Source organism: Trachurus trachurus, assembly GCF_905171665.1.
Source record: "Trachurus trachurus genome assembly, chromosome: 12".
Lineage (NCBI taxonomy): Eukaryota > Metazoa > Chordata > Actinopteri > Carangiformes > Carangidae > Trachurus > Trachurus trachurus.
The window spans coordinates 5,453,595-5,481,268 of record NC_139908.1 but is presented as its reverse complement, the minus strand read 5'-3'; the positions used below and the strand labels follow the sequence as shown (position 1 = coordinate 5,481,268).

The following is a 27,674-nucleotide window of genomic DNA, read 5'->3' as shown; positions in this document are numbered from 1 at the left end:
AATATAAACTCTTTAACATCATGGTTTCATTTCCTGCCTTACAGAGATAAAACATAGTTAAAATGTTACAATGTTAAAATGTAATTATTAATCAACATATTTGAATCACTGTGTCGTCTTCAGGACTCTCCAGCTCCGGCTTCACCTCGTTTGAACTGTAATTAGAAAACAAACAGACCCATGATGTCACTCAAGCAATCCACTCATTATTATTATCTTAAAGGGATATTCTGGTGTAAATTTAACCCGTGGTCTAACACACCGTGAGACCCAGGAGAACCCCCCCTTCAGAGATCAAGTTTACCGACCGCTAACTTCTCTAGTTGTAGCGACTTCAGCACAGACAGCCAGATAGAAAATCACTGCTGTCTATGGAGCCACGAGCCGACCGGCGGGGGGGTTTAATGTGTACATTTTGTTTTTTTGGCCCAATTTTTCTTTTTTCTTTTTTTTTCCTTTCTACAATAGAATTTTTTTTTTTTTACGGATGGAATTTTTTTGTTTTTTTGGCCCAATTTCTTTTTTCTTTTTTTTTTGCCTATTTTTTTTATTTTTATTTATTTATTTATTTTGTCTATTTTTTTATTTTTTACGAAGGATTTTTTATTTATTTTTTTTAGATGGAATTTCTTTTTTTCTTTTTTTTTTTGGCCCAATTTTTCTTATTTATCTATTTTTTTTGCCTATTTATTTTTTTTTAGGATGGATTTTTTTTTTTTTTTTGGCCCAATTTTTTTATTTTTTTTGCCTATTTTTTTTCAAATGGATTTTTTTTTTCTGCCAGCCTTTTTTTTCTTTTTACATAGATTTTTTTGTTTTTTTTTTCGGATGGAATTTTTTTTGTTTTTTGGCCAAACTTTTTTGATTTATTTATTTCTTTTGCCTATTTTTTTTTTTTTTTAGATGGAATTCGTTTTTTTGTTTTTTTGGCCTAATTTTTTTTATTTATCTATTTTTTGCCTATTTTTTTATTTTTATGATGGATTTATTTTTATTTTTTTTGGCTGGCTTTTTTTTTTTTTGTGCCGGATTTTTTTTTTGGGCTGGCCCTAATACTCCTTTGTAATTTTCTCATTTACTGAGTGATAAAAAGAGATATCCAGAATCTCCTTTGTAAAAACTTATGACTCTAATATGTCAATAAAATGAAACAAGAATTTTGAAAGTGGCTTTATCCATTGTTCAGATTTCGGTTCTGGAAATGTATGCAAATTAGCGCATATTTAATTAGATATGGCCTCATTTACATATTAAACATAATTTTTTTTTACAAAACTTATAATACAAAAAATAACTGCCTTAATGTGAGTGATAAACTTATGAAGTTTCATGGTGATATCTGTTTTAGTAGAGACACTCACCGCGTTCTTCAGCAGGTTCCCTGATTTGACGAAGATGTTCGGTTTCCTGAAAGTCGGCTTGTTCGCCGTCTCCGTGGTCGTCGGAGGGGGGGCGGGGCCAGAGGGAGGTTTGACCTGGCTTTGAGTCGGGTTTGGTGTGTAAGGCTGAGATGGGGGGGTGTACAACTGGGAGGGTGTGTATGACTGAGGAGGTGTGTATGTGCTGGAAGGTGTGTATGATTGTGGAGGTGTGTATGTGCTGGCAGGTGTGTATGTGTTTGTCGGTGTGTATGTGCTGGCAGGTGGAGGTGTGTATGTGTTTGTCGGTGTGTATGTGCTGGCAGGTGGAGGTGTGTATGTGTTTGTCGGTGTGTATGTGCTAGAAGATGAAGGTGTGTATGTGTTTGTCGGTGTGTATGTGCTGGTAGATGAAGGTGTGTATGTGCTAGAAGGCGAAGGTGTGTATGTGTTTGTCGGTGTGTAGGTCTGAGGCTGTGCTGCTGGACTCGGAGCGAAGGGATTGGTCGAGGGGAAGCTCTGCGTGTTCAGAGGCGTGAAGGAGGAGGAGAAAGAGGAGGAGGAGGAGGAGGAGGAGGAGGAGGCGTTGAGCAGAGTGGGCGGCGGTGGCGGTGGGAAGGAGGCGTCGGATGCGTTGTCCTCGCCACCACCGTCGCGGTCGTCGCGGTCTCCGAGCTCGTAGTGTCTCTTCCTGAGCTCGCCCAGACGGACGCGCTCCTGATCCAACTGACTCTCCAGCTGCAGCACCTTCACCTGAGGGGGGAGAGAGGGGGGGAGGAGGAGGAGGAGGAGAGAGGAGGGGGAGAGGGGGAGGAGAGGGGGAGAGGGGGAGAGGGTCAGACCAAGGGGGCAGTTGTCGGTCTGAGAAGTGAAGTCACTTCCGCGTTCAAAAACCTGCAATCCCCTCCGCTGCCTCTGGGGGCTGGTGTCAGAAAGCAGCATTTCTCCATAGACCCCCATGTTAAAATCGCCGACTTTACATCCTCAATAAACATGTTAAAAGCCTGGTGTCAGCACGTTTTTTGGTCTCAACCGATAGTTTCTACCCCCGCACACACTCTGAGGGGGGTGAATTTTTTTTAACTCCGAGCAGCTCCGTGGACAGCTGCTTCGAGGCCAGTGGGCGGGTTCTCGGCCGGTAAATCCAACATGGCGCTGTTCAGGCCGCCATATTGGAGTCACAAAAACGACTTCCCAAAACCAATGGGTGACGTCACGGGTGCTACGTCCATATTTTTTACAGTCTATGGGTCAGACACAGACCGGAGAGAGAGGGGGAGGGGAGAGAGAAGAGAAGAGAAGAGGTGCATGCTGGGATACGACGAGCCTCCTCACCTGAGCCTCCATCTCCTCTTTCTTCAGCTTGATCAGAGACAAACCAGAGAAATCCATCACACCTGAGGAGAGAGAGAGAGAGAGAGATACATTCATCATCATCACCGTCACCACGGAGACACCTTCCTCTTCCTCCTCCTACTCTTTTCCTCTTCCTCCTCCTTTTTTCCTTCCTCTCCCTCTTTCTACTCTTTTCCTCTTCTCCTCCTTCCTCTTCCTCCTTCTACTCTTCTGCTCTTCCTCCTTCTTACTCCTCCCGCCTCCTTCTACTCTTCTTCCTCCTACTCCTCCTCCTTCCTCTTCCTTCTACTCTTCCTCCTCTCCCTCTTCTGTTCCTCCTCCTCCTCTTCTCTTCTTTCCTCTTTCTACTCTTCCTCCTCAATCCTCCTCCTCCCTCCTTCTCTCTCTTTTCCTCCTCCTCTTCCTCCTTCTCCTCTTCCTCCTCTCCCTTTTCCTCTTACTCCCCCTCCTTCTACTCTCCTCCTCTTCTTCCTCCTCATCCTCTCCTACTCTTCCTCCTTCTCCTTCCTCCTCCTCTTCCTCCTTCTACTCTTCACCTGTTCCTCCTCCTCCTCCTCTCCCTTTTCCTCTTCCTTCTACTCTTCCTCCTCCTCCTCCTCCTCCTATTCCTCCTTCCCTTCCTCCACATCTCCTCCCCTCTCCTCCTCCTCCTCCTCCTCCTCCTCCTCCCCCCTCCTCCTCCTCCTCCTCCTCTCACCGTGGTCAGAGATCTGCTGCTGCCCGTGTTTGGTGGAGGTGACGACCACGGCGGCCATGTCGTTGACGTGTCGTGACGCCTGCTGCAGCGTGTTCAGCTTCTTGTTGTTGCGATCGGCCTTCACCTGGAGCAAACAGGAAAAATAAAGTAAATTAAATGACATGACGACAGATTTAAATCCAGCTGCTCTCGTTAAAACACGTGCATGTTGAATACTGAGTTTGGTGAACAGGTGAATGAAAACTGTGATTTTAAAAACTCAGCTGCTTCGTTCGTTCATTGGTTCACAGATAGATTTAAAAAAGTTAAATAAACCTTGTCCCTGTTCTGTTGCTGTCAGATCTTTGTGTATAATGTCACCTGGTAATTGTTTGATGCCCACTTCATAGTAATGTCATGTTTTTCATAAAGGAAAAAGATTACACATGGTTTTCATGCTCTGAATTTTTGGGAAAGGCCAGAATTTTTCTCCACCAAGTCCTTACAATTGATTCTTGTCTATATTTCTCGACATTACTCTGAAATTGACCGTTGTTTCTAGGCTATTTCTAGACATTGTGACACAATTACTTGTTATTTCTTGGCTATTTCTTGACATTATCACATAATTAATGGCCTGTAAATTAAAGGGTTACCAAAATTCTCTCTAAATATAATAAAGTATTCCTATTACTATATTATAACACAAGTTACCAGAGAGTCCAAACTACCATCTAAAGAAAAACTAGTCCCAGTGAAACTCCTCCACTGATGTGTGGTTATGTATTTATTGTTTCTTTTCTCTTCTTTTCTAATCTTTGTTGTTTGATTTTTGCCTCTTTGAGACTCAAACGGGTTTTGAAATGAATGTAACAAGTCTGATCGATCATCTGAAATGTGACCAGAGTTAAACAAACAGAGTCAAAAGTCATGATGACGTTTCTGAACTTTCCAGACTACAGCTTTCAGATAAACAACGTCTTAGAGGAGCATGAAGTTCTCAACTCAACTCATCTCAAATTTTATTTATATAGCAACACATTTAAAAACAACCTCAGTTGCCCAAAGTGCTGCAGTGCACAACATAATAAATTCAGTCCAGTAGTGCCAGCTATATAAATAACAGTGAGAACTCAGCATGAACATAGATTAACAATTGACCCTTCGCCAAACCCCTCCCACAAACGGCTATTGTCCAATCCTACGTTAGCAACCGTAACTACAGGCCTGGCAAGCTTTCGGCAGTGAGTCATTACGTTTGCTTTTGTGGACACATTTTGAGACTAGGACGAAAAACATTTGTTTGTAGAGAAGGATGTTGCTGCTGCTGCTGCTGCTATGGCGGCGGCAGCAGCAGCAGGGCCGTTGCTAGGAATTCTGGGCCCCCTTAAAGAATACTAAAGTGGGCCCCTCCCCCTAACTTTCCTTTTCTTTTTCTTAGACTACATATGTATTATCATTTTTTATTTAGCCTACCTTGTTTTGATGCTAATGCAGCATTACACTGCATCCTCCAAGAATATTTGTCTTATTTCTAGTCAAAACAAATCTCATTATACTTAAAATAAGACTCATGACATTAAAAGTAGCTTTTTTTTTTTTACTCCTTTCAAGCATATTTTCACTTGAAATAAGTAGAAAAAATCTGATAGTGGAACAAGTTTTTCTTCCTTATTACAAGCACAAAAACATGTTTTCACTGGCAGATTTTTCTACTTATTTCAAGTGAAAATTTGTTTGAAACAAGTGAAAATGATCTAAAAACAAGTTAATTTTTAGGTGATGAGTCTTATTTTAAGTGGAAAGAGATTAGTTTTGACTAGAAATGAGACATTTGGACAAGAAATAAGACAAATATTCTTCGAAAGATGTTGAGTTTTTACAGTGTACTATGAGTATTAGTCAGGGTCTTACGCAGAATAAATCAGTCATACAAAGATTAGACTACTGGGGTTTTTTATGGGCCCCACTGGGCGCTGGGCCCCTAGAATTATCATCACCTTTCTCCCCTATACAACGGCCCTGAGCAGCAATATAGAGATGTTCAGATACGAGCGGACGTTTTTTTCGACTTGAGCAAGTGTAAATATGGGGATAACCATATGTTCACCTCCGAAATGACAGCTGTACTTTTACGGCTTTTTACCTGGGCTTCTAGGCGAGGGATCCTCCAGGCAGGGACTGCTTTCACTGACTGATACAACGGTGGGAGAAAAAAAAACAGCAACGAAAGCTCTATGTGGTTCACAATCGCCCCAAAACTTGCAGTTTGACAACCAGTGAGATGACCTAAGTCAGGGGTGTCAAACATGCGGCCCGTGGGCCAGAACCGGCCCTGCAGAGGGTCCAATCTGGCCCTCAGGATGAATTTGTCAAGTGTGAAAATTCACATATTTTTATCAAGAAATTTCAGGTGGTTCATAATATGTTTTGTTAACGGATAGTTCAGTAACTGTAAAACAACTTATTAATGTACCAAAACAGAGGAAATTTTCAGTTTTTTAAATATATTTAAAGGTTATTATGCTATTATTTTACTGGTCCGGCCCAGAATTTCACTGTACTAGCTGTATATGTGACAAATAAAGTACCTTTACCTTTACCTTTACTTGAGATTAAATTGTGCTGTTTGTGGCCCCTGAACTACATTGAGTTTGACATCCCTGACCTAAGTCTTGGTGGGTTGATAGACGGTAAAATGACCAGCCCTTACTGCTGCTCTACATTGTCCAGTCGTGTCGTTGAACAGATGTTTTATCCTCCTGCGCGAGTCACGTCACTGAAAACTCTGAATGATCTTTGTGACTTCTTCTCTCTATTATCTCAGAACAGTTTATCCAGAAATTTGCTGATATTTCCTTTGAAATCGATACCAAATTTGCCAGGAGCATGGCAGGGAGTGAAAGCTTGCCCGGTGTAGCAACAGTAACCAAGGGGGCGGGGCTTACGCGAAGGGTCAATTAATAGTCCAGGCAATTTAGCTCATTTTGGACCCAAAAATAGAACTAATTGTCACAGAAGGTTTTTCACCATACATCATTTCTATGAGGTGTCTAGAACAACATACTAAAAGTCCTAAGAAATCCTAGTTGGGGAAATATGTTTAATTCGCATCATTATTTACTGTATAAGTCTATGGTGCTGACAACAATACACCCCAATGGGGCTATTTTTTTTCCTTTACTCCTATCACAATGAAACTTTAAATGATGAAAGTATCCATGAAATGTAACATTTTTTGTATTACAAGTTTCTTTGAAAATGAATTTGAATATGCAAATGAGCCGTACACTAATCAAATATGCCCAAAATACATCCGAATAGGATTCTTTTTTTCCTTTACTCCTACCACAATGAAACTTTACACAATGAATGGACATTAAAAGTAACATTTTTTGTATTACAAGTTTCTTGGAAAATCAATTTGAATATGCAAATGAGCAATACACTAATTTTCATTGTGTAAAGTTTCATTCTGGTAGGAGTAAAGGAAAAAAAGAAGCCTATTCGGTGTATTTTGGGCATATTTGATTAGTGTAAGGCTCATTTGCATATTCAAATTAATTTTCAAAGAAACTTGTAATACAAAAAATGTTACATTTCATGGATACTTTCATTGTGTAAAGCTTCATTGTGATAGGAGTAAAGGAAAAAAATAGCCCCATTGGGGTGTATTGTTGTCAGCACCATAGACTTTATACAGTAAATAATGATGCAAATTAAACATATTTCCCCAACTAGGATTTCTTAGGACTTTTAGTATGTTGTTCTAGACACCTCATAGAAATGATGTATGGTGAAAAACCTTCTGTGACAATTAGTCTGTCGTAAAACGCTATTTTGCCTGGACTATAAAGTTAGAGCAATAGAAACAATCACTAAAATAAGGTCAAAACAAATTAAAGCTATACTTATAACAAAATTAAATGGTAATATGTTCTTATTTCTCCTCTAACGCTCCGGTGAGTTTGTGGGTTTTGGTTTGTACCTTGGAGGCGGCGACCAGCTGAGCCGTGCTCGCAGCGATCTCATGTGAGCAGGCGATCAGCTCCTCGTACGTCCCGTTGTCCCCGACCACGCGGTCCGCCGAGTCTCTGACACACGGACACACACCAGAACAAGGTCATCATACAATGTGTGTGTGTGTGTGTGTGTGTGTGTGTGTGTGTGTGTGTGTGTGTGTGTGTGTGCCACGGTGTGTGTGTGTGTGGCGGCCGTGGTCTCTTACAGCAGCTGCGTGGCGCCCCAGCCCACGGCCTTGGAGGCGGAGATGAGTCCTTCTGTCCACCGAGAGTTTTTGGCGTAAAACTCGGTGACAGACGCGGCGCCCTGAGAAAAACACACAACAAAACGCACAATGAGGAATTATGGGATGGAGTCAAAGTCACTGTTTTTCCTCCTGCATCCTGAGGTTTTATCTGACTCATATCAAATGTTTCTCATTAACTATTAAATATTTTCTCATTTACATCTATAAAGTTTCATTGAGCATTGATTAAAAACTCCAGATACTGTTTTCAAATGTCTCTTTTTATGTCAGTAACAGTTCAAAACCTGCAAATATTCAGTTTAAACATTAAAAATTAACACATTTAAGCAGAAAACAACAAATTTGAGGCATTCAATGCTTTTAAAACATTAAAATGTTGATTTGATTATTAAATTAAATATTATTGTGTTGTCAAATGATGAGATATTACTTAGAGAAGCTGTGAACTTTATTTATTATTATACATATTGAAGTCTGAGTTTCTGCTGAAGCAAACTCACTTTATGCATTTTTTTTTACATTTAATAATCAGAGAATTAAATTCAATCAAATTCTCACAACAGAAACCCAGAGTGGACTAAACGATCTGCAATTACTGATTACAGTTATTGTTTTATTGGCATTCATATCACATTTTATTGCATCATATATCAACTTTATTATAATCATAACAATAATTTCCAGTAATATAATGACTTAATGTGACGGGGGCCCAGATCAAGTCAGTGAACAGTTACTCCAAGAATTTAGAGACTCATTTGATCGATTTGTTTAAAAATGAACGATTAAATTGCCATAATTTACATGGCACAAAATAAAATATGTAGACTATAATAGAACAGATCACCATGTGTTACTGTGACGTGAAGAATTTCATTCATTTTAAGAAATAAAGTGATGTAATTTGTTTTGTTTTTTTTTGGTTTCTGATTGGTTGTTCCTGCTCTGTGCTGGATAAATGTGTTTTATTTGAACGTGTGTGTGTGTGTGTGTGTGTGTGTGTCTCACCCTGCCTCCCTCCACGATGTCTTTCTGCAGGTCGGTAGCAGACGTCACCAGCATGTGGACGGCCTGAGGAGGACGGAGCAGAGCAGACGGAGACGGAGACAGAGACAAACAGGAAGTGAAGTGAAGATAAATTATGAATAATGAGTTTGTAGAAAGAAAAAAAAAACAGAAAGAAAAAGATTTTTTACCTTCATCAGGTCTGAGCAGGAACCGAGGATACTGAGAGGAAACAGAAACGTCACAGAGTCAGACAGAGGAACGAACTGTGTCAGTGAAGTGAGTTGAAGAGTTTTTAAACATAATTTGACCTCTGACCTCTGGTTGACCTCCAGCTTCAGGCCCGACCCCTCCCTCCTCGCCTGGCTCAGGATCTCCTGTGGAGCAACGGATCAAAACATCACCAGGTGGAGGCGCATCCTCAGTGTGTGTGTGTGTGTGTGTGTGTGTGTGTGTGTGTGTGTGTGTCCTTACGTCCATCCGCAGCACGGCCTCCTCGATGGCGGTGGACGTGGCGACCATCTCCTTGTCCACCATGCTGCCCAGCTCCTCCTTCAGCACGTCCTGACCCCTGGGACGCAATTCCTGCACGACGACCATGACGACAGGGACGGAGTGAAAACATGTTTGCAACAAGTAGAAATACACAGATATGTTTGAATTCATGGCTCAGATACAGATGGTGCAGGTTTACTCAAAATCCAACACTATGAATGTGTAAAAAATCAAATATAGTCAAAATATGGTATAGGAACAGGTGTAGGAACTCATTTAACTCATTTATCCCATCTGCCATTAAAGGTATAGTTTAACATTTAGGCAAATTGGCCCATTGCCATAATCCCTATAGTCACAGCAGTAGATTCGTTACCTTCAATTGTCGGTGCAAGCTGGTTTTAGAACTGCGGAGCAGAGCCATGAGCTGCTCAGAGCTACGCTACAGAGGCTCATGGGATTTCTTGGTGACATCATTTCAAACTCATCAAATACACAATCCAACAACTCCACAACGCTCTGGTGGACAAGTTGTGACCTGCACATTCACCACGCTATGAGATAATAACACAACGTTACCAGACAGAGTTGTTGTAGAGGGAAATTCATGCAAAACCACTGATGCGCGTTCCCATCTGGAGCAGTTTTTCAGCAAGCAGTCTCTGTATTTCCCTCTAAAACAACTCTGTCTGGTAACGTTGTGTTATTATCTCATAGCGTGGTGAATGTGCAGGTCACAACTTGTCCACCAGAGCGTTGTGGAGTTGTTGGATTGTGTATTTGGGGAAATCCCATGAGCCTCCGTAGCGTAGCTCTGAGCAGCTCACGGCTCTGCTCCGCCGTTCTAAAAACAGCTTGCACCGACAATTAAAGGTAACGAACCTACTGCTATGACTATAGGGATTATGGCAATGGGCCAATTTGCAGAGGTGGGAGAAAGTCCCTATGTTGCAAGTCCAAGTAGAGTCTCAAGTCTTTGCTCTCAAGTCTCGAGTAGAGTCTCAAGTCTTTGCTCTCAAGTCCCAAGTCAAGTCCAAGTCCTAAGATTTTTGTTTCGAGTCCCAACCAAGTCCTAAGATTTTTTTTCGAGTCCCAACCAAGTCCTAAGATTTTTGTTTCGAGTCCCAACCAAGTCCTAAGATTTTTTTTCGAGTCCCAACCAAGTCCTAAGATTTTTGTTTTGAGTCCCAAACAAATCGATTATAATGTTCTGTCACTTATTCATCTGTTTATTTTTATTCATATTCTATTGTAATATGCTTTGTCAATATAAGTGCCTTCTCATGCCAATAAACTGCCTTCTCATGCCAATAAAGCTATTTAAAATTGACGTACAGTAACACGCCAGAAATCTTGCGTGATCAAACATGATCTGATGTAGCTAGTCTGTTGATGGTAGCCATCAAAGATACTCTTAAAACTGTCTTTGGGAGCTATGGATGGAGCCGTTAGCCACACTGGTTTGTTATGCTACGTGTGCTGCAGTCAGCTGCTTCTTTATTGGTTACATTCAATTTCACGTCAAATTCTGCGGAGACGGTGACTCAGGATTGTCGTGTTCCCCCACACACAAGCCGACTTTTGATCCAAACGGTCACAATTGTTGGGGCCAACAATCGTAAATATTGAACATGTTTAATATTTACGATTGTCGCCGCCAAACGTTTTATGAGTCGATTGTCAGGAGAATTTAAATCTTAAAACACCACACACTACAGGAGAATCTCATAAGATAATCTCAAGAGCCTAAGATAATCGGGTGATTTTTGTCTTTGGTCAGAAGAGGGAAAATCGGGGCAAAATCAGCCAGATTATCTTTATGTGTGGTAGGCATTAGTGTGTTGGCATTAATTATACAGCCAAGACTGATAACAGGAGTGGGTTCCATATAGAACGTCTCTGGCTGGCTGCTACAGTTTAACATTGATGTGACACTTTTTAAATTATTTTAATATTTGTGCTTGCTGCATGTGACTTGACTTGAATTCAAGTCTTTGCTCTCAAGTCCAAGTAGAGTCTCAAGTCTTTGCTCTCAAGTCCAAGTAGAGTCTCAAGTCTTTGGCATCAAGTCCCAAGCGAGTCCAAGTCTTTTTTTGATTTGATCAAGCAAGTCTTAAGTCATCAAAATCGGGACTCGAGTCCAAGTCAAGTCTCAAGTCCCGAGTCCAAGTCCACACCTCTGCCAATTTGTCAAAAATGTTGAACTATCCCTTTATTAAGGGGATGGGTGGGTGAATGTCTCACCTGTCCCAGAGCGAGGAGGCGTTGCACCGTGTATCTTATGGCCGATGGATCTGCTCGTTGTAAAGTGGCCTGAAGCTTCAGATCCTTCAGGTACTGGAGACAGTTGTTGGCGCAGTCTCTGCAGCCGTCGGTCAGACCTGCACGAAGACGGTGTTTAGTCTCAGGTGTGTGTCGTTAACTGTCATTGTGTGTGTGTGTGTGTGTGTGTGTGTGTGTGTGTGTGTGTGTGTGTGTGTGTGTGTGTGTGTGTGTGTGTGTGTGTGTGTGTGTGTGTGTGTGACGTACGGTCGGCCTGGTCCGTGGGAGCAGAGTGCGACGTCGCGGCTCCGTTGACGATGGTGTCGGCGGCGAGGTGAGAAAACTGAGTGACGGCTCTCAACAGACCGCTGGCATCTGAGAGGAGGAGGCACACTGATCAGCTGAGGGACACACACTACATCTATACACACACACACACACACACACTACACACTCACACAACATCTACACACAATACAACCACACGCACACACACACAACGTCTACACACACTACACACAAACGACCAATCACTGACCGTTCCTGTTTCCCATGTAGACCATGTGACTCTGCTGCATTTTGTCGATGGAGGCCAAAGTGATTTCAGCTCGATTCACCAGATAATCTGAAACACAGCCGGATAAATAAATATAAATAACAAATCAATAACCTATAACACATAACACATTATATATTACAGTTATAAGTAGATATAAGGTCTTTTTTTTAAATGTTTATTCATGTATTCAACAACTAGGCTAAAACTCCCACAATGCTGTGCTGGTGTAAGAGCAGATGATGATTATTGATAACGTTGTAAAACAGGTCCTGACCGTTGCTTATAACTACATTTTAGTGTGGAATAAAACATTTACTAAATATCTAAATGCCCAATTGACCCAATTTAATTAATTAAAGCAACTTTATTCATTGTAGAAATGATTAAAAACACCATTAGCTAATTACATTTGTCTAGTTAGAGGATAAATGATGTAAACTGATAAACTAAATATCTTTTTAGCTTTTTCTAGTTGATCTTATATTAGTTATTGTTTTGGTTGTGAACAGTTTTATTGATCTGATTGATATCAGTATTAGAATTGAGGTTTTACTTGTGTGTGTGAATATTTTTGTTCAGGATGTGAATCTTATTTTGAAAGTTAAAGGTGCATTGTGTAGGAATTACTCCCATCTCGCGTTGCGGTTGTATATCTCAAGCAACTCAGTCGTATTTTTCATGCTGCATTCACGTGAAATTGGGCAGACGGACGACACCGAGCTTACCCGCTCCATGTAGATATGAATGGTATGAACGGCAAATTCAGAGCTGAAAGGAACACTTCAGTTTGTTGATGGGGGTGATTACTGGTTAATGAAAAACATACTTTTGAACCAAATAATCGATTTTCGCGAGGAGAAGTTACACAATTGTTTTTTTTGTGATAAGTTCATGAGTTTATAATGAAGTTTTGATGAGTGTGTGTGTGTGGGGGGTGGGGTCGGGGGTCGGGGTCGGGGGTCGTAGTGTTTGTACCTGGCGAGCTGATGCAGCGGACGTGGATGGGGTCGTCCAGTTTGGCCACGGCGTCCAGGATGATTCCCTCGGCCTCGACCACCGCGCACTGCAGCAGAGAGAACTGCTCCTCCTGCAGCCGGTGGCTCAGCTCTCCTTCACGACATGCCTGTCCTCACACACACACAGACACACACACACACACACACACACACACACACACACACACACACAGGGTCATCAGTACCGACCCCAGTGAGGACGCCACCCCTGCCCCCTGACCTCTGACCTCGCGGTGCATCATCACCTGCTGCTGCAGCTGGGCGTGCAGGCTGCCCAGCTCCACGCTGCTGCGCTGCCGCTCCTGCTCCAGCGCGCTCTGCTGCAGCTGGGCCTGTTGCCGTAGCGACCGCAGCTCCGCCTCCTGCTCCCGCGTCGACCGCAGCAGCGCCTCCCTCTCGGCCTGCAGCCCGGCCACCGTGCCGCTCAGCTGGGAGCCGCTCTGAGGAACCGGACGGCAACAGGTGAGACACTTGATGCTTTCTTTACCCTTATTTTTAAAGGGATAGTTCAACATTTTTGATAAATTGGCCCATTGCCATAACCCCTATAGTCATAGCAGTAGGTTCGTTACCTTTAATTGTCGGTGCAAGCTGTTTTTAGAACGGCGGAGCAGAGCCGCGAGCTGCTCAGAGCTACGCTACGGAGGCTCATGGGAGTTCTTGGTTTCCCTCATCAAACTCATCAAATACACAATCCAACAACTCCAAAACGCTCTGGTGGACAAGTTGTGACCTGCACATTCACCACGCTATGAGATAATAACACAACGTTACCACACAGAGTTGTTTTAGAGGGAAATTCATGCAAAACCGCTGATGTGCGTTCCTGTCGAGTGCAGTTTTTCATCAAGCAGTCTCTGCATTTACCTCTGAAACAACTCTGTCTGGTAACGTTCTGTTACTATCTCATAGCGTGGTGAATGTGCAGGTCACAACTCGTCCACCAGAGCGTTTTGGAGTTGTTGGATTGTGTATTTGATGAGTTTGATGAGGGAAACCAAGAAATCCCATGAGCCTCCGCAGCGTAGCTCTGAGCAGCTCGCGGCTCTGCTCCGCCGTTCTAAAAATAGCTTGCACCGACAATTAAAGGTAACGAACCTACTGCTATGACTATAGGGGGTTATGGCAATGGGGCAATTTGCCATATTTGTAATAATGTTATTTGGTGATGAATGGTTGTGTGTGTTTCTGTGTTATTTATGAGTGCAAACATAATTTTGTTGTAGCGTTCTTATATCCTTCTGTGAGTGATACTGTTGCTCCATGACGAGCTGCTGTTACCATCTCTTTGCTCTGCAGGGCGCTGTTGGCCCGCGCCAGCTCGGCCCGGGTCGAGTCCAGGTCTCGTCTCAGCCGGTCGATCTCCAGCTTCTGTTCTGCGTTGATGGCGAGCTGCAGAGACACAGACACACACATGGACATGAGCAGTGATGGGAATCACACTGTTTCTAACGGCGCAACTTTTTTGGTAACCCTTTAATTAATTTACAGGCCGTGAGAAGGGCGAGTCCAAGTAATTTGACATATTTGAGCATTTTGAGCATTTTATTAAAGCATTTTGCTGGTAATTAGTTACTTTTCTTACTCAGATCATACAGATGAAGTTGTGTATAAAGGCAAAATCAAAAGTATTCAAAAACAAAAACCGGCTCAGACCCTAAAGGGTTAAACCGCCTGTCGGTCCTCACCTGCTGCTGCAGCTGAGCCCTCAGCGCCTCCAGCTCTCGGTTGTACCGGTCTCGGTCCAGGTCCAGCGAGCTCTGCTGCTGCTGGGCCTGTTGCCGCAGCGACGACAGCTCAGCGTCTCTCTCCCGGGCCGAGCGCAGCAGCACGTCGCGCTCCGCCTGCAGCGCCGCCAGACTGCTGCTGGTCTGGGAGCCCTCCTGCACAGAGAGGGACAGGTTATTATATAGTTTATCTCAATTGTTTCTGGTACTTGAGACACAATGACCACAACATGTAACTGATGCACCGACCCCCTGAAGCAATTCTGCTAAACTACAAGCACAATTCCTGCTTTACACTCAAATTGCAGTTCTAAAACACACTTTTTTCAAAACACACACAATTCTCTGCATTTGGCACAATTTTTGTGTAGAAAATCTCTTGTTTTCACAAAGAACACACTGTTATTCAAAATCCTAAAGTTACATAATTGCCCTACTATGCACATTGACTGGGGCAAACACCTGTCACACAGTTTTACAATTAGCAGTCAGAGCTTTAGCATAAAAGGGCAACATGATGATGTGATGTGGATGAGGTGCTGTGGCCAGACTGAAACAGAAGAGAGGATTTTTTTTCCCTTTTTTTTCAACTTATTTTTAAAGGCCTAAGTCATTATAATGAATGGAGCGGAAGTGTTTCCATCCATCATAGTGTTGTGCATTGAGCACATCAGTGTTCAACTGGTTCTTATAAATGTCTATTCACAAGATGGTTTGCGTGTCATTTGAAAACAAAATACCATTTTGAGAAGAAATAACATTGTTTTGAATGTAAAGTTTCATTTTGCAGGAGAATTGAGGAGTTTTGCTCATTGTGTGTGTGTTTTTTTAAAATTTGTGTGTAGAGTTCTGAGAGTATGAGGCATGCTTTGAATGTTTGAGAAAACAATCGAGAAAAACTGTAGCCTATACAGTTTCTCTCGGTTGCTAAAACACTAAAAGCAAATTCTCAGTGGTCTAAACTCAGTCTTTGAACCTTTGAAAAGTTCAGGTTCAGGTGTGTGTGTGTGTGTGTGTGTGTGTGTGTGTGTGTGTGTGTGTGTGTGTGTGTGTGTGTGTGTGTGTGTGTGTGTGTGTGTGTGTGTGTCTCACCATCTCCTTGTTCTCCAGCGTGCTGCGCAGCAGGGCCAGCTCTGCTCTCTGCTCCAACAGCTCCTTGTTGAGACGATCGACCTCGTGCTGCTGCTGGTTCGACTGAGAGAGAGACAGAGACAGAGAAGGAGTCAGTGATTCATCACAGAGGATCTAACAACAGGAAGTATCTTCATCTTCATCTTCATCCTGCTCCTCCTCCTCTCTCACCATGTTCCTCCTCTCTTGCCGTAGCGCCTCCAGCTCGTTCTCCAGCAGCCTGCGGGCTCTCAGCAGCTCGTCCTGCTCCTGCTTTGAGCCGGACAGCAGCTTCACCGTGTCCGCGTTCTGCTCACAGAGACACAGAGACAAGTTCAAACTTCAGACTGTAGAAGCATGTACCTGAACGCCTCGTCCGTCTCTCGCCGCCGCCGTCTCACCTTCCTCATCAGGTCGGCGTGGCTGGACACCAGCTCGGCGTGTCTCTCCTTCAGCTGACTGAAGCGCAGCTGTGCAGCCTGAGCTCGACCTGCAGAGGAGGAGGAGAGGAGATGAAGATGAAGATGAAGATGAAGGTGTTTCTGCTACAAAAAAGAGCAGTAAGAGTTATTCACAAGGCAGGCAATAGAGATCCCTCAAATAGATTTTTTTTTATTTCTGCAGGTTTGTTGAAAATGGCCGATATAATAGAATTTCAGACCTTAAAAATAATGTTTAAAGCAAAGAACAGATCACTACCAGAACATTTACAAAACTTGTTCAAATTGGAGGAAGGGGACAACAGACTGAAGCTTGATTTTAAACATACATTTGCATGGTTAAAGGGATAGTTCACTCAAAATTCAAATGTCGACTAAGGGCTGGGAGAAGTTTCAGAGTCCTCCGTGGCTTCTCTGAGTTACAGCGGGTCTCGGCGTAGCAGTGCATGTCCATATGACGGTTGCAAATGGATACCAACTGTCTTCGTAACAAAAAGACACACCAAAAAACATCCTAATACCTCCATGCTGCTCGTATGTAATGTCCGTCTTGTATTGTCCGTCCAAATTGGACGAGCCAGGAAGAGAAGCTTCCGCTACAAACAAGCTTGAAATATAGACTTACTTAATTTTTTTCGGGACAGTTTCGCATTTCAGGGCTTCAATACAAGACGGACATTACATACGAGCAGCATGGAGGTATTTGGATGTTTTTTGGTGTGTCTTTTTGTTACGAAGACAGTTGGTATCCATTTGCAACCGTTATATGGACATGCACTGCTACGCCGAGACCCCCTGTAACTCAGAGAAACTTCTCCCAGCCCTTAGTCCACATGAGGGTGAGTAGATAATGAGTGAAATTTCAATTTTGGGTGAACTATCCCTTTAATATTTTGAAACAGAGTATAATATTGGTGTTGAAGTAAGCCAATGTAATTATAACAACAGAGAGGGGCAGGTACTATAAGTTTTCTTCATCCTGCTCCTTTTCATTCATGGTGACAATGTGTAGCTACATTATGTAAATATGTGCAGCCACCTATAGAATGTAAACCATGAATGGAATAAATCAAAATGAAAATGAAAATGAAAGGTTGTCCCTGAACTCTGTCCACTCACTGTCGGCCTCCTTGAATCCGATCTGCGCTCCGACGTTGGCCACGTTGGCGTTCCTCAGCGCGTCCACCTCCAGGCGCAGGTGCTCGTTCTCCACCATGGCCACCTGCTTGTGGCAGCGCTGCTCCTCCACCTCGGCCTCCAGGCGGTTCACCTGGGACCGCAGCTCCGTCACGCACCGCTGGGCCTGAGCAGAGAGTCAACACATCAGGACTAGAGCTGCTTTAAAGGGACACTTCACCCAAAATCGATACTGCTACAACAAGGCTAAAAAAAACAGAGATCACATTAATTTTTTCCGAACAACTTTTCCATGTTTGGGCTTCAGGACACTTGGGTCAGTACAGACGAGCAGTATGGAGGTATCTGGATGTTTCATAGTGTGTGTTTTGGACGATTCAAAAGTGAACTCTATCCGCCGCCATTATATGAAAACCCGTTTCCAGCCGGACCCCCCCTGGAACTCCTAAAGAGTTTTGATGACTCTGAAAGTTCTCCAAACCCTTCCTTGGCATGACGGTGAGTAGATGATTGGTGAATTATCGATTTTGGGTGAAGTATCCCTTTAAGATTCTCTGGTTTTACTATTTATAGGTGTGTGTTTGAGTAAAATGAACATTTCTGTTTTATTCTATTAACTACTGACAACATTTCTCACCAAAATTGAAATAAAAATATTCTCATTTAGAGCATTTATTGGCAAAAAATTACAACTAGTCAAAAAATATTAAGTCTTTTCAAACCTTGAATAATAGTAATGCAAAGAAAACATGTTCATATTCATACACACCACAAATATTTTAACTTAGGAAGAGTTTATAAATCTACTTTAGTGGTTACAGTGGTTTTTATATAAAACCAGATGTGTTTCAGGTATCGATCACCTCATTAGTGTCTCATTAAGGAATGAACCGAGTGCCATACATGTAGAGATGCTTTTTAAGAAACATTTGTGACTATTGCACTATTAATAATTATTTATCTATTTCACTACTAACCATTAATTCTCTTTTCTGTATCTCTTATTCCCCTAGTCATTTGCACTTAGTTTATTGTATTTTATTTAAACGTTCTATTACCTCTACTTCTATTGCTTTTATTTCTATATTTTTGCACTTTTATACAACGGCCGAAAGGTTCAGAACGTGACAAATAAACTTGAATTTGAATTTGACTTGACGTAGAAGCATAAATCAGGCTTAAGTAAACGGCCCAGTGTTTGAACCTCGGTCTTGATGATCTCCAGCTCTGGCTTCAGCACCTCCAGCTCCCTCCTCATGCTCTCGTTCTCCGCGCCCCGCTGCTCCAGCGCCGGGTCGGGCGCCGCCATCTGGCTCAGCAGGTAATACTGCAGTAATACCGCCGCACAGAGAGATGACATCAGACACAACTACAGGTTTGACTCTCCGGAATTAACATTGTAGATATCAACAACGTCTTTCTGACTTGTCTTAATTACATTTTGAATAGTTGAATAGATTTTTCACTCAAGATATCTGTAATTCAGTTTTGCCTCTTGTCAAAAAGAACATTTCAGATATCCGCAACTACATTCTTCCTATAGGACAAATGACGTCACTTTTGCCGTTCATGTGTATGGGGTTTGTCAGACTCATTACAGATATCTACAATTCAGTTGCAGATATCCGCTATGTGAATTAGGGATATCTGTAACTGAATTATGACTATTACGAATTCCAGTTTGAGATATCTACAACGTCATTTCACCTATAGTGAAAACTTAATTTAAGATATCTGAAAAGGGACATGTATGGATCTTTAATTGAGGTGAATTAAAGATATCTTGAACTGGAATTATGACTAGTCAGAATCAAACTGTAGATATCTCAAACTGGAATTAGTACTAGTCGTAATTCAGTTACAGATATCTGTAATTCACATAGTGAATATCTGCAACTGAATTATAGCCTAGATATCTGTAATGAGTCTGACAAACCCCATACACATGAACGGCAAAAGTGACGTCATTTGTCCTATAGGAAGAACGTAGCTGTGGATATCTGAAATATTCTTTTTGACAAGGCAACACATATCCAGTCTAGCTTTTAACTGTTAAAATGGCTTGCCATACTTCATTCATTCATTCATTCATTCATTCATTCATTCATTCATTCATTCATTCATTCATTCATCTGTTTGACCTGTGGTGTTTCCCTGAGCTCCGGCTGCAGCTCCATCTCCTCCTCGTGATACTCCTCGTTGGGCATCACCACCACCGGCCTCTTGTACTCGCCCAGCGCGGCGGCACGGAGGAAGTTGGGAGGACCCTGAAATAAAACACACATACACATAATGTGAATGAGATCAAAACAACAACAACAACAACAAGTGGTGCATGTTAGTAAACAACCCGTCGTCACTCACGTCGGGCAGGTCTGGGATCTGGATGATGGTTTTGAAGAACTCGATCTCTCTGGCTCTGTTGAAGAACTGAGTCAGGCTGCAGAGGAAAACACAGATTCATTATCACTTATGTAAAGGGATAGTTCAACATTTTGGCAAATTGTCCCATTGCCATAATCCCTATAGTCATAGCAGTAGGTTTGTTACCTTTAATTGTCGGTGCAAGCTATTTTTAGAACGGCGGAGCAGAGCCGTGAGCTGCTCAGAGCTACGGAGGCTCATGGGATTTCTTGGTTTCCCTCATCAAACTCATCAAATACACAATCCAACAACTCCACAACGCTCTGGTGGACAAGTAGTGACCTGCACATTCACCACGCTATGAGATAATAACACAACGTTACCAGACAGAGTTGTTTTAGAGGGAAATTCATGCAAAACCGCTGATGCGCGTTGCCTTCAGGGACAGTTTTTCATCAAGCAGTCTCTGTATTTCCCTCTAAAACAACTCTGTCTGGTAACGTTGTGTTATTATCTCATAGCGTGGTGAATGTGCAGGTCACAACTTGTCCACCAGAGCGTTGTGGAGTTGTTGGATTGTGTATTTGATGAGATTAATGAGGGAAACCAAGAAATCCCATGAGCTGAAATCTTTTTTTTCTTTAGTTTTGGAGACGGAAAATGCATGTGCTTTAGCTACTGTAGTGTGATCAGCTACACGCCCTGAACACTTGTGTTTTCCTTTTTTTTGGTGTAGTGTGTAATGACTGCTCATCAGTTTTTTCTATTTTGACCAATTAGTGCTTAGATCTGACAACATTGTTCGGTTTTGAGTGCAGGTGAAACTATTTTTAGGCGATACCGTTTTGGTTTTGCAAAAAGAATCAGAGGTTTTGTGAATGTAAGTGTGAGAAAAGAGTTTTGTCTTTACAATTCTGAGAAAAATGTGTTTTAACAATTGTGAAAAACTGTAAATTTTCCTTGAAATGCTTCAACAAAACCTTGAAATATTATTCATTTATCAATCAATTGATTTATTAACCAATTCAGAAGTAACCTACCTGGTAAACAGGTCCCTGAACCTCTCACGATGTCCGAGGAGAACGTCCGGAGCGATGCCTGAGAGACAGAGGACGTAAGACTTGATCTAACACACTGATGTTTGACTGTGTGTGTGTCTGTGTGTGTGTGTGTGTGTGTGTGTGTGTGTGTGTGTGTGTGTGTGTGTGTGTGTGTGTGTGTGTGTGTGTGTGTGTGTGTGTGTGTGTGTGTGTGTGTGTGTGAGACTCACGGCTGTGCAGCTTGAACATCAGCAGGACAGAGAAGTGGTAGAGGAAGCTGCAGTCCAGGATCAGAGGGATCAGAGGCGTCAGTCTGCACTGACCGGCCGGCGTCGTGGTTTTGGCTCCGTTGGCGTCGAGCTGACGCAAAACTGAAGGCGAGAAAAACACAAAGTCATTTCACAAGTATTTCAAATTATGTTGAATCGTATCATTTAATCTGGGCTTTTTAATCCTGCTGCTTCTATATAAATCATGTTTTAATATCTTATTTTACCGTTTTATTTATAGTTGTTGTGAAACACACTGAGCTGTGAGAGCTGCTTTACATATTTAAGTCTTTACTGTTGGTGCTGGAGTCCTAATTGTGTATTAATCCACCTCTGAAAATAGTCCCCGGCTCCTGTTTGAAGAACATTTCTAAAAACTACAGCAGCCAACTGTTTTAATAAATGATTCATTAATTAAAAAAAAAAAAAAGAGCTAAATTCTATATTTGATTGTGACCCATTTTTTGAAGATTTACATCTACATTTACATTTACAGAGGGAACCAACGCGCTTGAGGCAAAAAAACCATTGTCACATACAGATTCATTAACATACTGTTGGTTTCATTCTTAGATTTAAATTAACTTTATTGATCCCAAATGAAATTCAAGTTTCCAGTAGCACAGACATAGATATAATATAAGGGCATAGAAGAACATTATATATATAGCCTAACACAGAGAAGTTTGGGAGACAGACTGACCTGTGTCGGCCATCTTCAGCCCTGCGTCCCAACAGTCCTGCAGCTCCTGCGTCATATCCAACCTGAAACACATGAGAACGACGTGTTAAAACCAGATTTAAAGGGATAGTTCACCCAAAATTCAAATTTCACTCATTATCTACTCTCGCGCGATTTGCATTGACACCGGTGTGAGATTTGGATGGACCAGGAAGAGCAGTGCTGGGAGCTTCCGCTACAAACAAGCTTAAAATATAGACTTATTTAATTTTTTTCGGAACAATTTCTCATGTTAGGGCTTCAATACAAGAGGGACATTACAGACGAGCACTATGGAGGTATCTGGATGTTTTTTGGTGTGTCTTTTTGTTACGAAGAAAAGTGAGCTCCGTTCTCCGTTCGTCATATGGACATGCAGTGCTGCACGAAGCCCCGCTGTAACTCAGAGAAGCCACGGAGGACTCTGAAACTTCTCCCAGCCCTTAGTCCACATGAGGGGGAGTAGATAATGAGTGAAATTTGTGAAACAGTTAGTTATACATAACGGTGAGTTCAGGGAACCACACTCACACTTTGGTCATGTCGGTTCCTGCTTCTCTGTCCAGAGCCTCGTCGCTGGCCTCCATGTTGCCCGGGATCACCTTGTGCTGTGGAGGAAGGACGGACGAAAGTGTTGTTTTGTTGTTGTTGTTGTTGTTTTAATGAGTTTGTCTCATGTTGTTTAAAAAACCTGTTCTCACCTTGGCATGAAACTCCATCTTCAGACTGAGATATTTGGCCGCCAAGGCGACGATGTGGCCGTATCGGTCGTGCAGATTTCCCTGGACATCAAGAAGGACAAATTTAGATTAGATTAGTTCAGAGAGGAGATGAGTTTGGTCTCTCATCATCATCATCATCATCATCATCATCATCTTCATCATCATCATCATCGTCATCATCACCATCACCATCATCATCATCATCATCATCATCATCATCACCGTCACCATGGCGTCCACTCACCCAGAGGACGCCCATGTCCTTCACGTTACGACAACGCCGGAAAGAATCTGCCACGGCCTGAAGGTTAGAGAGAGAGAGAGAGATCACATCAGCACTGTGGGAGGGAGGAGGAGGAGGAGGAGGAGGAGGAGAAGGAAGAGGAGGAGGAGGAGGAGGAGAAGAAGGAGGAGGAGGAGGAGAAGAAGGAGGAGGAGGAACCTATGTTGAAGGAGAAGGAGGAGAAGAAAAAGAAGGAGGAGGAGGAGGAGGAGGAAAAGAAGAAAAAGAAGGAAGAGGAGGAGGAGGAAAAGAAGAAGTAGGAAGAGGAGGAGGAGAAGAAAAAGAAGGAGGAAGAGGAGGAGGAGAATAAAAAGAAGGAGGAACAGGAGGAGGAGAAGAAGAAGAAGAAGGAGGAACAGGAGGAGGAGGAACCTTCGTTGATGGAGGAGGAAGAGGAGAAGAAGAAGAAGAACGAGGAAGAGGAGGAGGAGAAGAAAAAGAAGGAAGAGGAGGAGGAAAAGAAGAAGGAGGAAGAGGAGGAGGAGGAAAAGAAGAAAAAGAAGGAGGAGGAGGAGGAGGAAAAGAAGAAGGAGGAAGAGGAGGAGGAGGAAAAGAAGAAAAAGAAGGAGGAAGAGGAGGAGGAGGAGGAAAAGAAGAAGGAGGAAGAGGAGGAGGAGGAGGAAAAGAAGAAGGAGGAGAAGAGGAGGAGGAGGAACAGAAGAGGGAGAGGAGGAAGGAGGAGGAGAAGGAGGAGGAGGAGAAGGAGGAGGAGGAGGAGAAGAAGGAGGAGGAGGAGAAGGAGGAAGAGGAAGAGGAGAAAGAAGGAGAAGGAGGAGGAGGAGGGGGAGGAGGAGGAGGAGGAGGAAAGAAGAAGAAGAAGCAGAAGAATAAAGATGGAGGAGCCTACGTTCTTGTGTCCGTCCCTCAGCAGCTTGTGGACGACGTAGCAGAACTTCCAGCTGACCAGGGAGCTGCTGGACAGCGGCAGGTTGATGGCGTAGGACCAGAAGGTGGCGGCGCCGCCCTCTTTGTGGCTCCCCATGATGATGTCATCACCGCTGTCAAGGAAACTCCAACAACACATCTCATATCTCACATCTCACATCTCTCCTTCTCCCTGGTGAACCGACCTGAAACCTTGTGCCAATATTTATGATCCACTGACGGGAGATATCATGATATTAGGTTATTATCAGGTTATTATCAGGTCATTATCAGGTTAGCCTATTATTAAAGCAGAAGTGAGTGATCCGGTCGTTTTCGCTAATGCTGCGTTCCAGGCAGGCTTTTGAAATCGTAAATTACAGCTTCAAGTCACAACTTACGACTTTGTAGCGTTTCAGGCAACCCACTCGTGTTTTTCCGACCTGTTTTACCGGTGAAAGTCACTATAACGGCCACTCGTAACTTCCGACCGGTGAACTCGTACCAGATCGAACTGGTACCACTTCACGGTCGGAAAAATACGAGTTTCCTTGAACGCACCATAACAGTCCTCGTCCCTACGTCACCACATTCACGGCGTCCCTTGGCTGCACACACAGCCCTGCATGCCGTTCTCTCTCCTCATTGGATAAAAACTGTAGGATACGATAAATGTTTTCTCTTCGGCTCAGAGCAGAGCAGAGTGACTGACAGACCCGTGTTTCGGTCCAAACACTCTATGTAAGTGATTGCTGTCGGAAGATATAACTATTTAAGACTTATATTAACACAAATATATCACTTACTTCTGCTTTAAGTTTTTATTAGGTTATTATTAGGTTATTATCAGGTTATAAGTTATTAGGTTATTATCAGGTTATTATCAGGTTTTTATTAGGTTCGGTTACGACTTTGTTGGCAGTTTTCTTTAACCTTTACATAGTCGTCCTGTTGACCATGAAACTTTTATCCTCACCTTGATCTGCTTGTTTTATTTCTAAGTATAAAATAATAACTTATAGTTCCGCCGGTCAGAGCAAATCACGCGAGATTTGCACTGACACAGGAAGAGCAGTGAACTGAGACACTGGGAGCTTCCGCTACAAACAAGCTTAAAACATAGATTTATTACATTTCTCATGTCGGGGCTTCAATACAAGAGGGACGTTACAGACTAAGGGCTGGGAATCTGGGAGAAGTTTCAGAGTCCTCCGTGGCTTCTCTGAGTTACAGTGGGGCTCCGTGCAGCACTGCATGTCCATATGACGGTAGCGAACCACTTTTCTTCGTCCAAAAAGACACACCAAAAAACATCCAAATACCTCCATAGTGCTCGTCTGTAATGTCCCTCTTGTATTGAAGCCCCGACATGAGAAATTGTTCCGAAAAAAATTAAATAAGTCTATATTTTAAGCTTGTTTGTAGCGGAAGCTCCCAGTGTCTCAGTTCACTGCTTTGCCTGTGTCAGTGCAAATCTCGTGCGATTTGCATTGACACCCAGTTCACGGCTCCGCAAATCGCGCGAGATTCCGGCAGAGCAACAATGGGAGCTTTTCAGTTTGTTGATGGGGGTAATTATTGATGTATGAAAAACGTACTTTTGAATGAAATAATCGATTTTCGAGAATAGATAACAGGAGAATTTACACAATGTAGGCTACCTTTAAACTAGATGGATCATGCATACTTCAGATTAGATCTTCCATCTCCCTTGGAGCCACTATCTCTGACTTATCACTGACTAATATTCTGGTTCATGACCACATACCAGTCTGTCCCTGACCTTGATGTTTATCTAACCAGACTCTCTGATGAAAAGGATACTGCGCACATATTTCTCTTTGGGTGGTGTTTCTGTCGGGGTGATGGTTTTACTGATGCTGTGGAGCTGTAAGAAACACACACACACACACACACACACACACACACACACACACACACACACACACACACACACACACACACACACACACATACGCGTGTCACTTGCGGAAAAAGATCAGATTCATAGATTTACAGTTTGACTCTTTCCAGTCGAAAATGAACGTCTTAAAGTAAATTCATCAACTTTAACGAGGAACATATAATTTTATCTTCACATTTAAAATTTAAGAAATATTTCCTGAGCAAAAAAAAGAGGTGAACTCTTAGCTAGTGGACGCACTAACTTGTCCAGGATCCATTAAAGAGTAAAGAAGCGTAAACCTACCTGCTGTTTCCCGAACTGCTCCTTCTCCGCAGCCAGAGCCTTCTCCGTCTTGTTGTCGCTCTTGTTCTTGGATTTACTCATTTTGTTTCTCTGCTCTCCACACTCTCTCCAGCTGAAGGTCTCAGCTCCTCCTCACCTGAGCGTCTTTAAAGCAACAACACAGGTGTGTCAGAGGCAGCGGCGCATATCAACAGCAATCTGTGAATCTCCTCTCTGCGTAAAAAAAAAAAAAAAGCGCTCCAAGCTGCGTAAAGACGCGCAGAGGGTGAAGAGAAAAACACTCGTTCACGCGATGTCAGGCAGTGAAAAACAACACAGGAAGTTCAGATAGAAATATTTTATCAAATATATATTTAAAAAAAGAAAGAAAAGAAATATATAGTGTCTGTGAGTTAAACAGCTGTCGGTGATGTTTCCACTGAGTCACCGGACAAATGTGAAGGCAGCGAAACTGGAAAGACAAAGCAGAGACCGAGCACTGAACAGCCCTGTAGGACTGGTTCCACATCCCACACACACTACACAATACAGCAGCTCAACACCCTCACACACACACACACACACACACACACACACACACACACACACACACACACACACACACACACACACACACACACACACACACACACACACACACACACACACAGCAGCTCTTTTTTTAACTTTGATATGTGAAAATAAACAAACAAACAAACAAACATACAAACAAACTGATTAGCATCTCATCATGAAAGCTAAAGTGTAAAATGAACGACTCATCATTTCTTCTTGTTCCCCACAATACCTTTATTTGAGTTTTAAGTAGCAAAAAAAATACAGCCTTTGACATTCCTGCAGTACATCATACCACATAGGTTTGCTGCATTATTACAATGAAAGCACAACACAACACAACACAAAACAAACACATGAAGAGCACAAACCAAAATGCTTCTTCTGTTATTTAAACAAATGGTTAACACCAAGTAGAGTCCTATTAAGTGGTATGATGAAAAAGTATGAGTATTTGGTAAAAAAAAAAAAAAAAAAAAGACAGAAAAGAAAAGAAAAAAAAACATAAATCTTGGAAACTGCTACAACCACAGTGATTAGTTATTGATTTGATGTCTGTTAAATCTAAGTCCTTAACACATTAAGAGGCCTACTTAAATGTGCCATTTATATCTTTTCTAATGTTAGGCTTGCATTCCCATGTCTTTCTGCATGTAGACATTGAAATAAAACCTGTCCAATTTCCCTTTCATGTCATTTATCATGGTATCATCTCTTTGAATTCTTTGAATTAGGATGTCTGTCTCAGTGTAGACAACAAAATCACACCAAGTCATTCCTGTGATTAGCATCTGCCCTTGTACTTGTGAGTAATAAGAATCTGATAGATTGAGCTCCCATGCCCCGTCATTTTTTCTGAGATGCTTCCACTTAGTGTAGCTTTTAACACTTGGACACTTTATTTCAATCAAACCAAACTGATCTGGCTCTGAAGGGTCATAAATCAGCCCATCTGGAGATGCGCCCAACCAAGGGGCATCAGGGTGGATTACTAATCCACAGGGGTAGTGGTTTAACCCTGTCTCCTCGCAATACCTCTCGATGGCAACTGGCTCCATCTCAAGCCCCCTCCTCATAGCCGCAGTCTGATTGGTGTTCCCCTGCAGCAACCATTCAGCCAGTTTGGCTTCATTGGCCTCTCTGACATGACAGATTTTCCTGAACCGTGAGGCAGTCAGTCTACCCCTCCTTAACTCGTGCCATCTATCACATGAACTTTGTGCTCTGGTTTCTGTC

The 27,674-nt window shown here is 42.6% G+C and overlaps 2 protein-coding genes across 2 annotated transcripts in view; one reads left to right on the top strand and one right to left on the bottom strand.

Annotated features, from left to right (window-relative positions):
- Positions 1-27,674, top strand: part of kmt5aa (lysine methyltransferase 5Aa) — a 123,858-nt gene that overhangs the window by 32,007 nt on the left and 64,177 nt on the right. The window lies entirely within an intron of this gene.
- hip1r (huntingtin interacting protein 1 related) lies at positions 120-25,964 on the bottom strand (the record flags this gene model as incomplete). The annotated part of the gene is made up of 34 exons (XM_083983987.1): positions 120-155; positions 1,362-1,599; positions 1,951-2,111; positions 2,694-2,755; positions 3,412-3,535; positions 7,379-7,484; positions 7,619-7,719; positions 8,669-8,731; positions 8,857-8,887; positions 8,984-9,042; positions 9,140-9,250; positions 11,405-11,541; positions 11,690-11,797; positions 11,961-12,047; positions 12,957-13,104; positions 13,243-13,437; positions 14,279-14,389; positions 14,686-14,880; positions 15,817-15,918; positions 16,027-16,143; positions 16,236-16,324; positions 17,394-17,577; positions 18,616-18,738; positions 19,553-19,678; positions 19,776-19,851; positions 20,816-20,873; positions 21,046-21,186; positions 21,788-21,849; positions 22,337-22,413; positions 22,507-22,587; positions 22,772-22,828; positions 23,658-23,800; positions 25,499-25,562; positions 25,884-25,964. 34 exons carry the CDS (start codon positions 25,962-25,964, stop codon positions 120-122), a joined length of 3,654 nt encoding a protein of 1,217 aa, XP_083840113.1.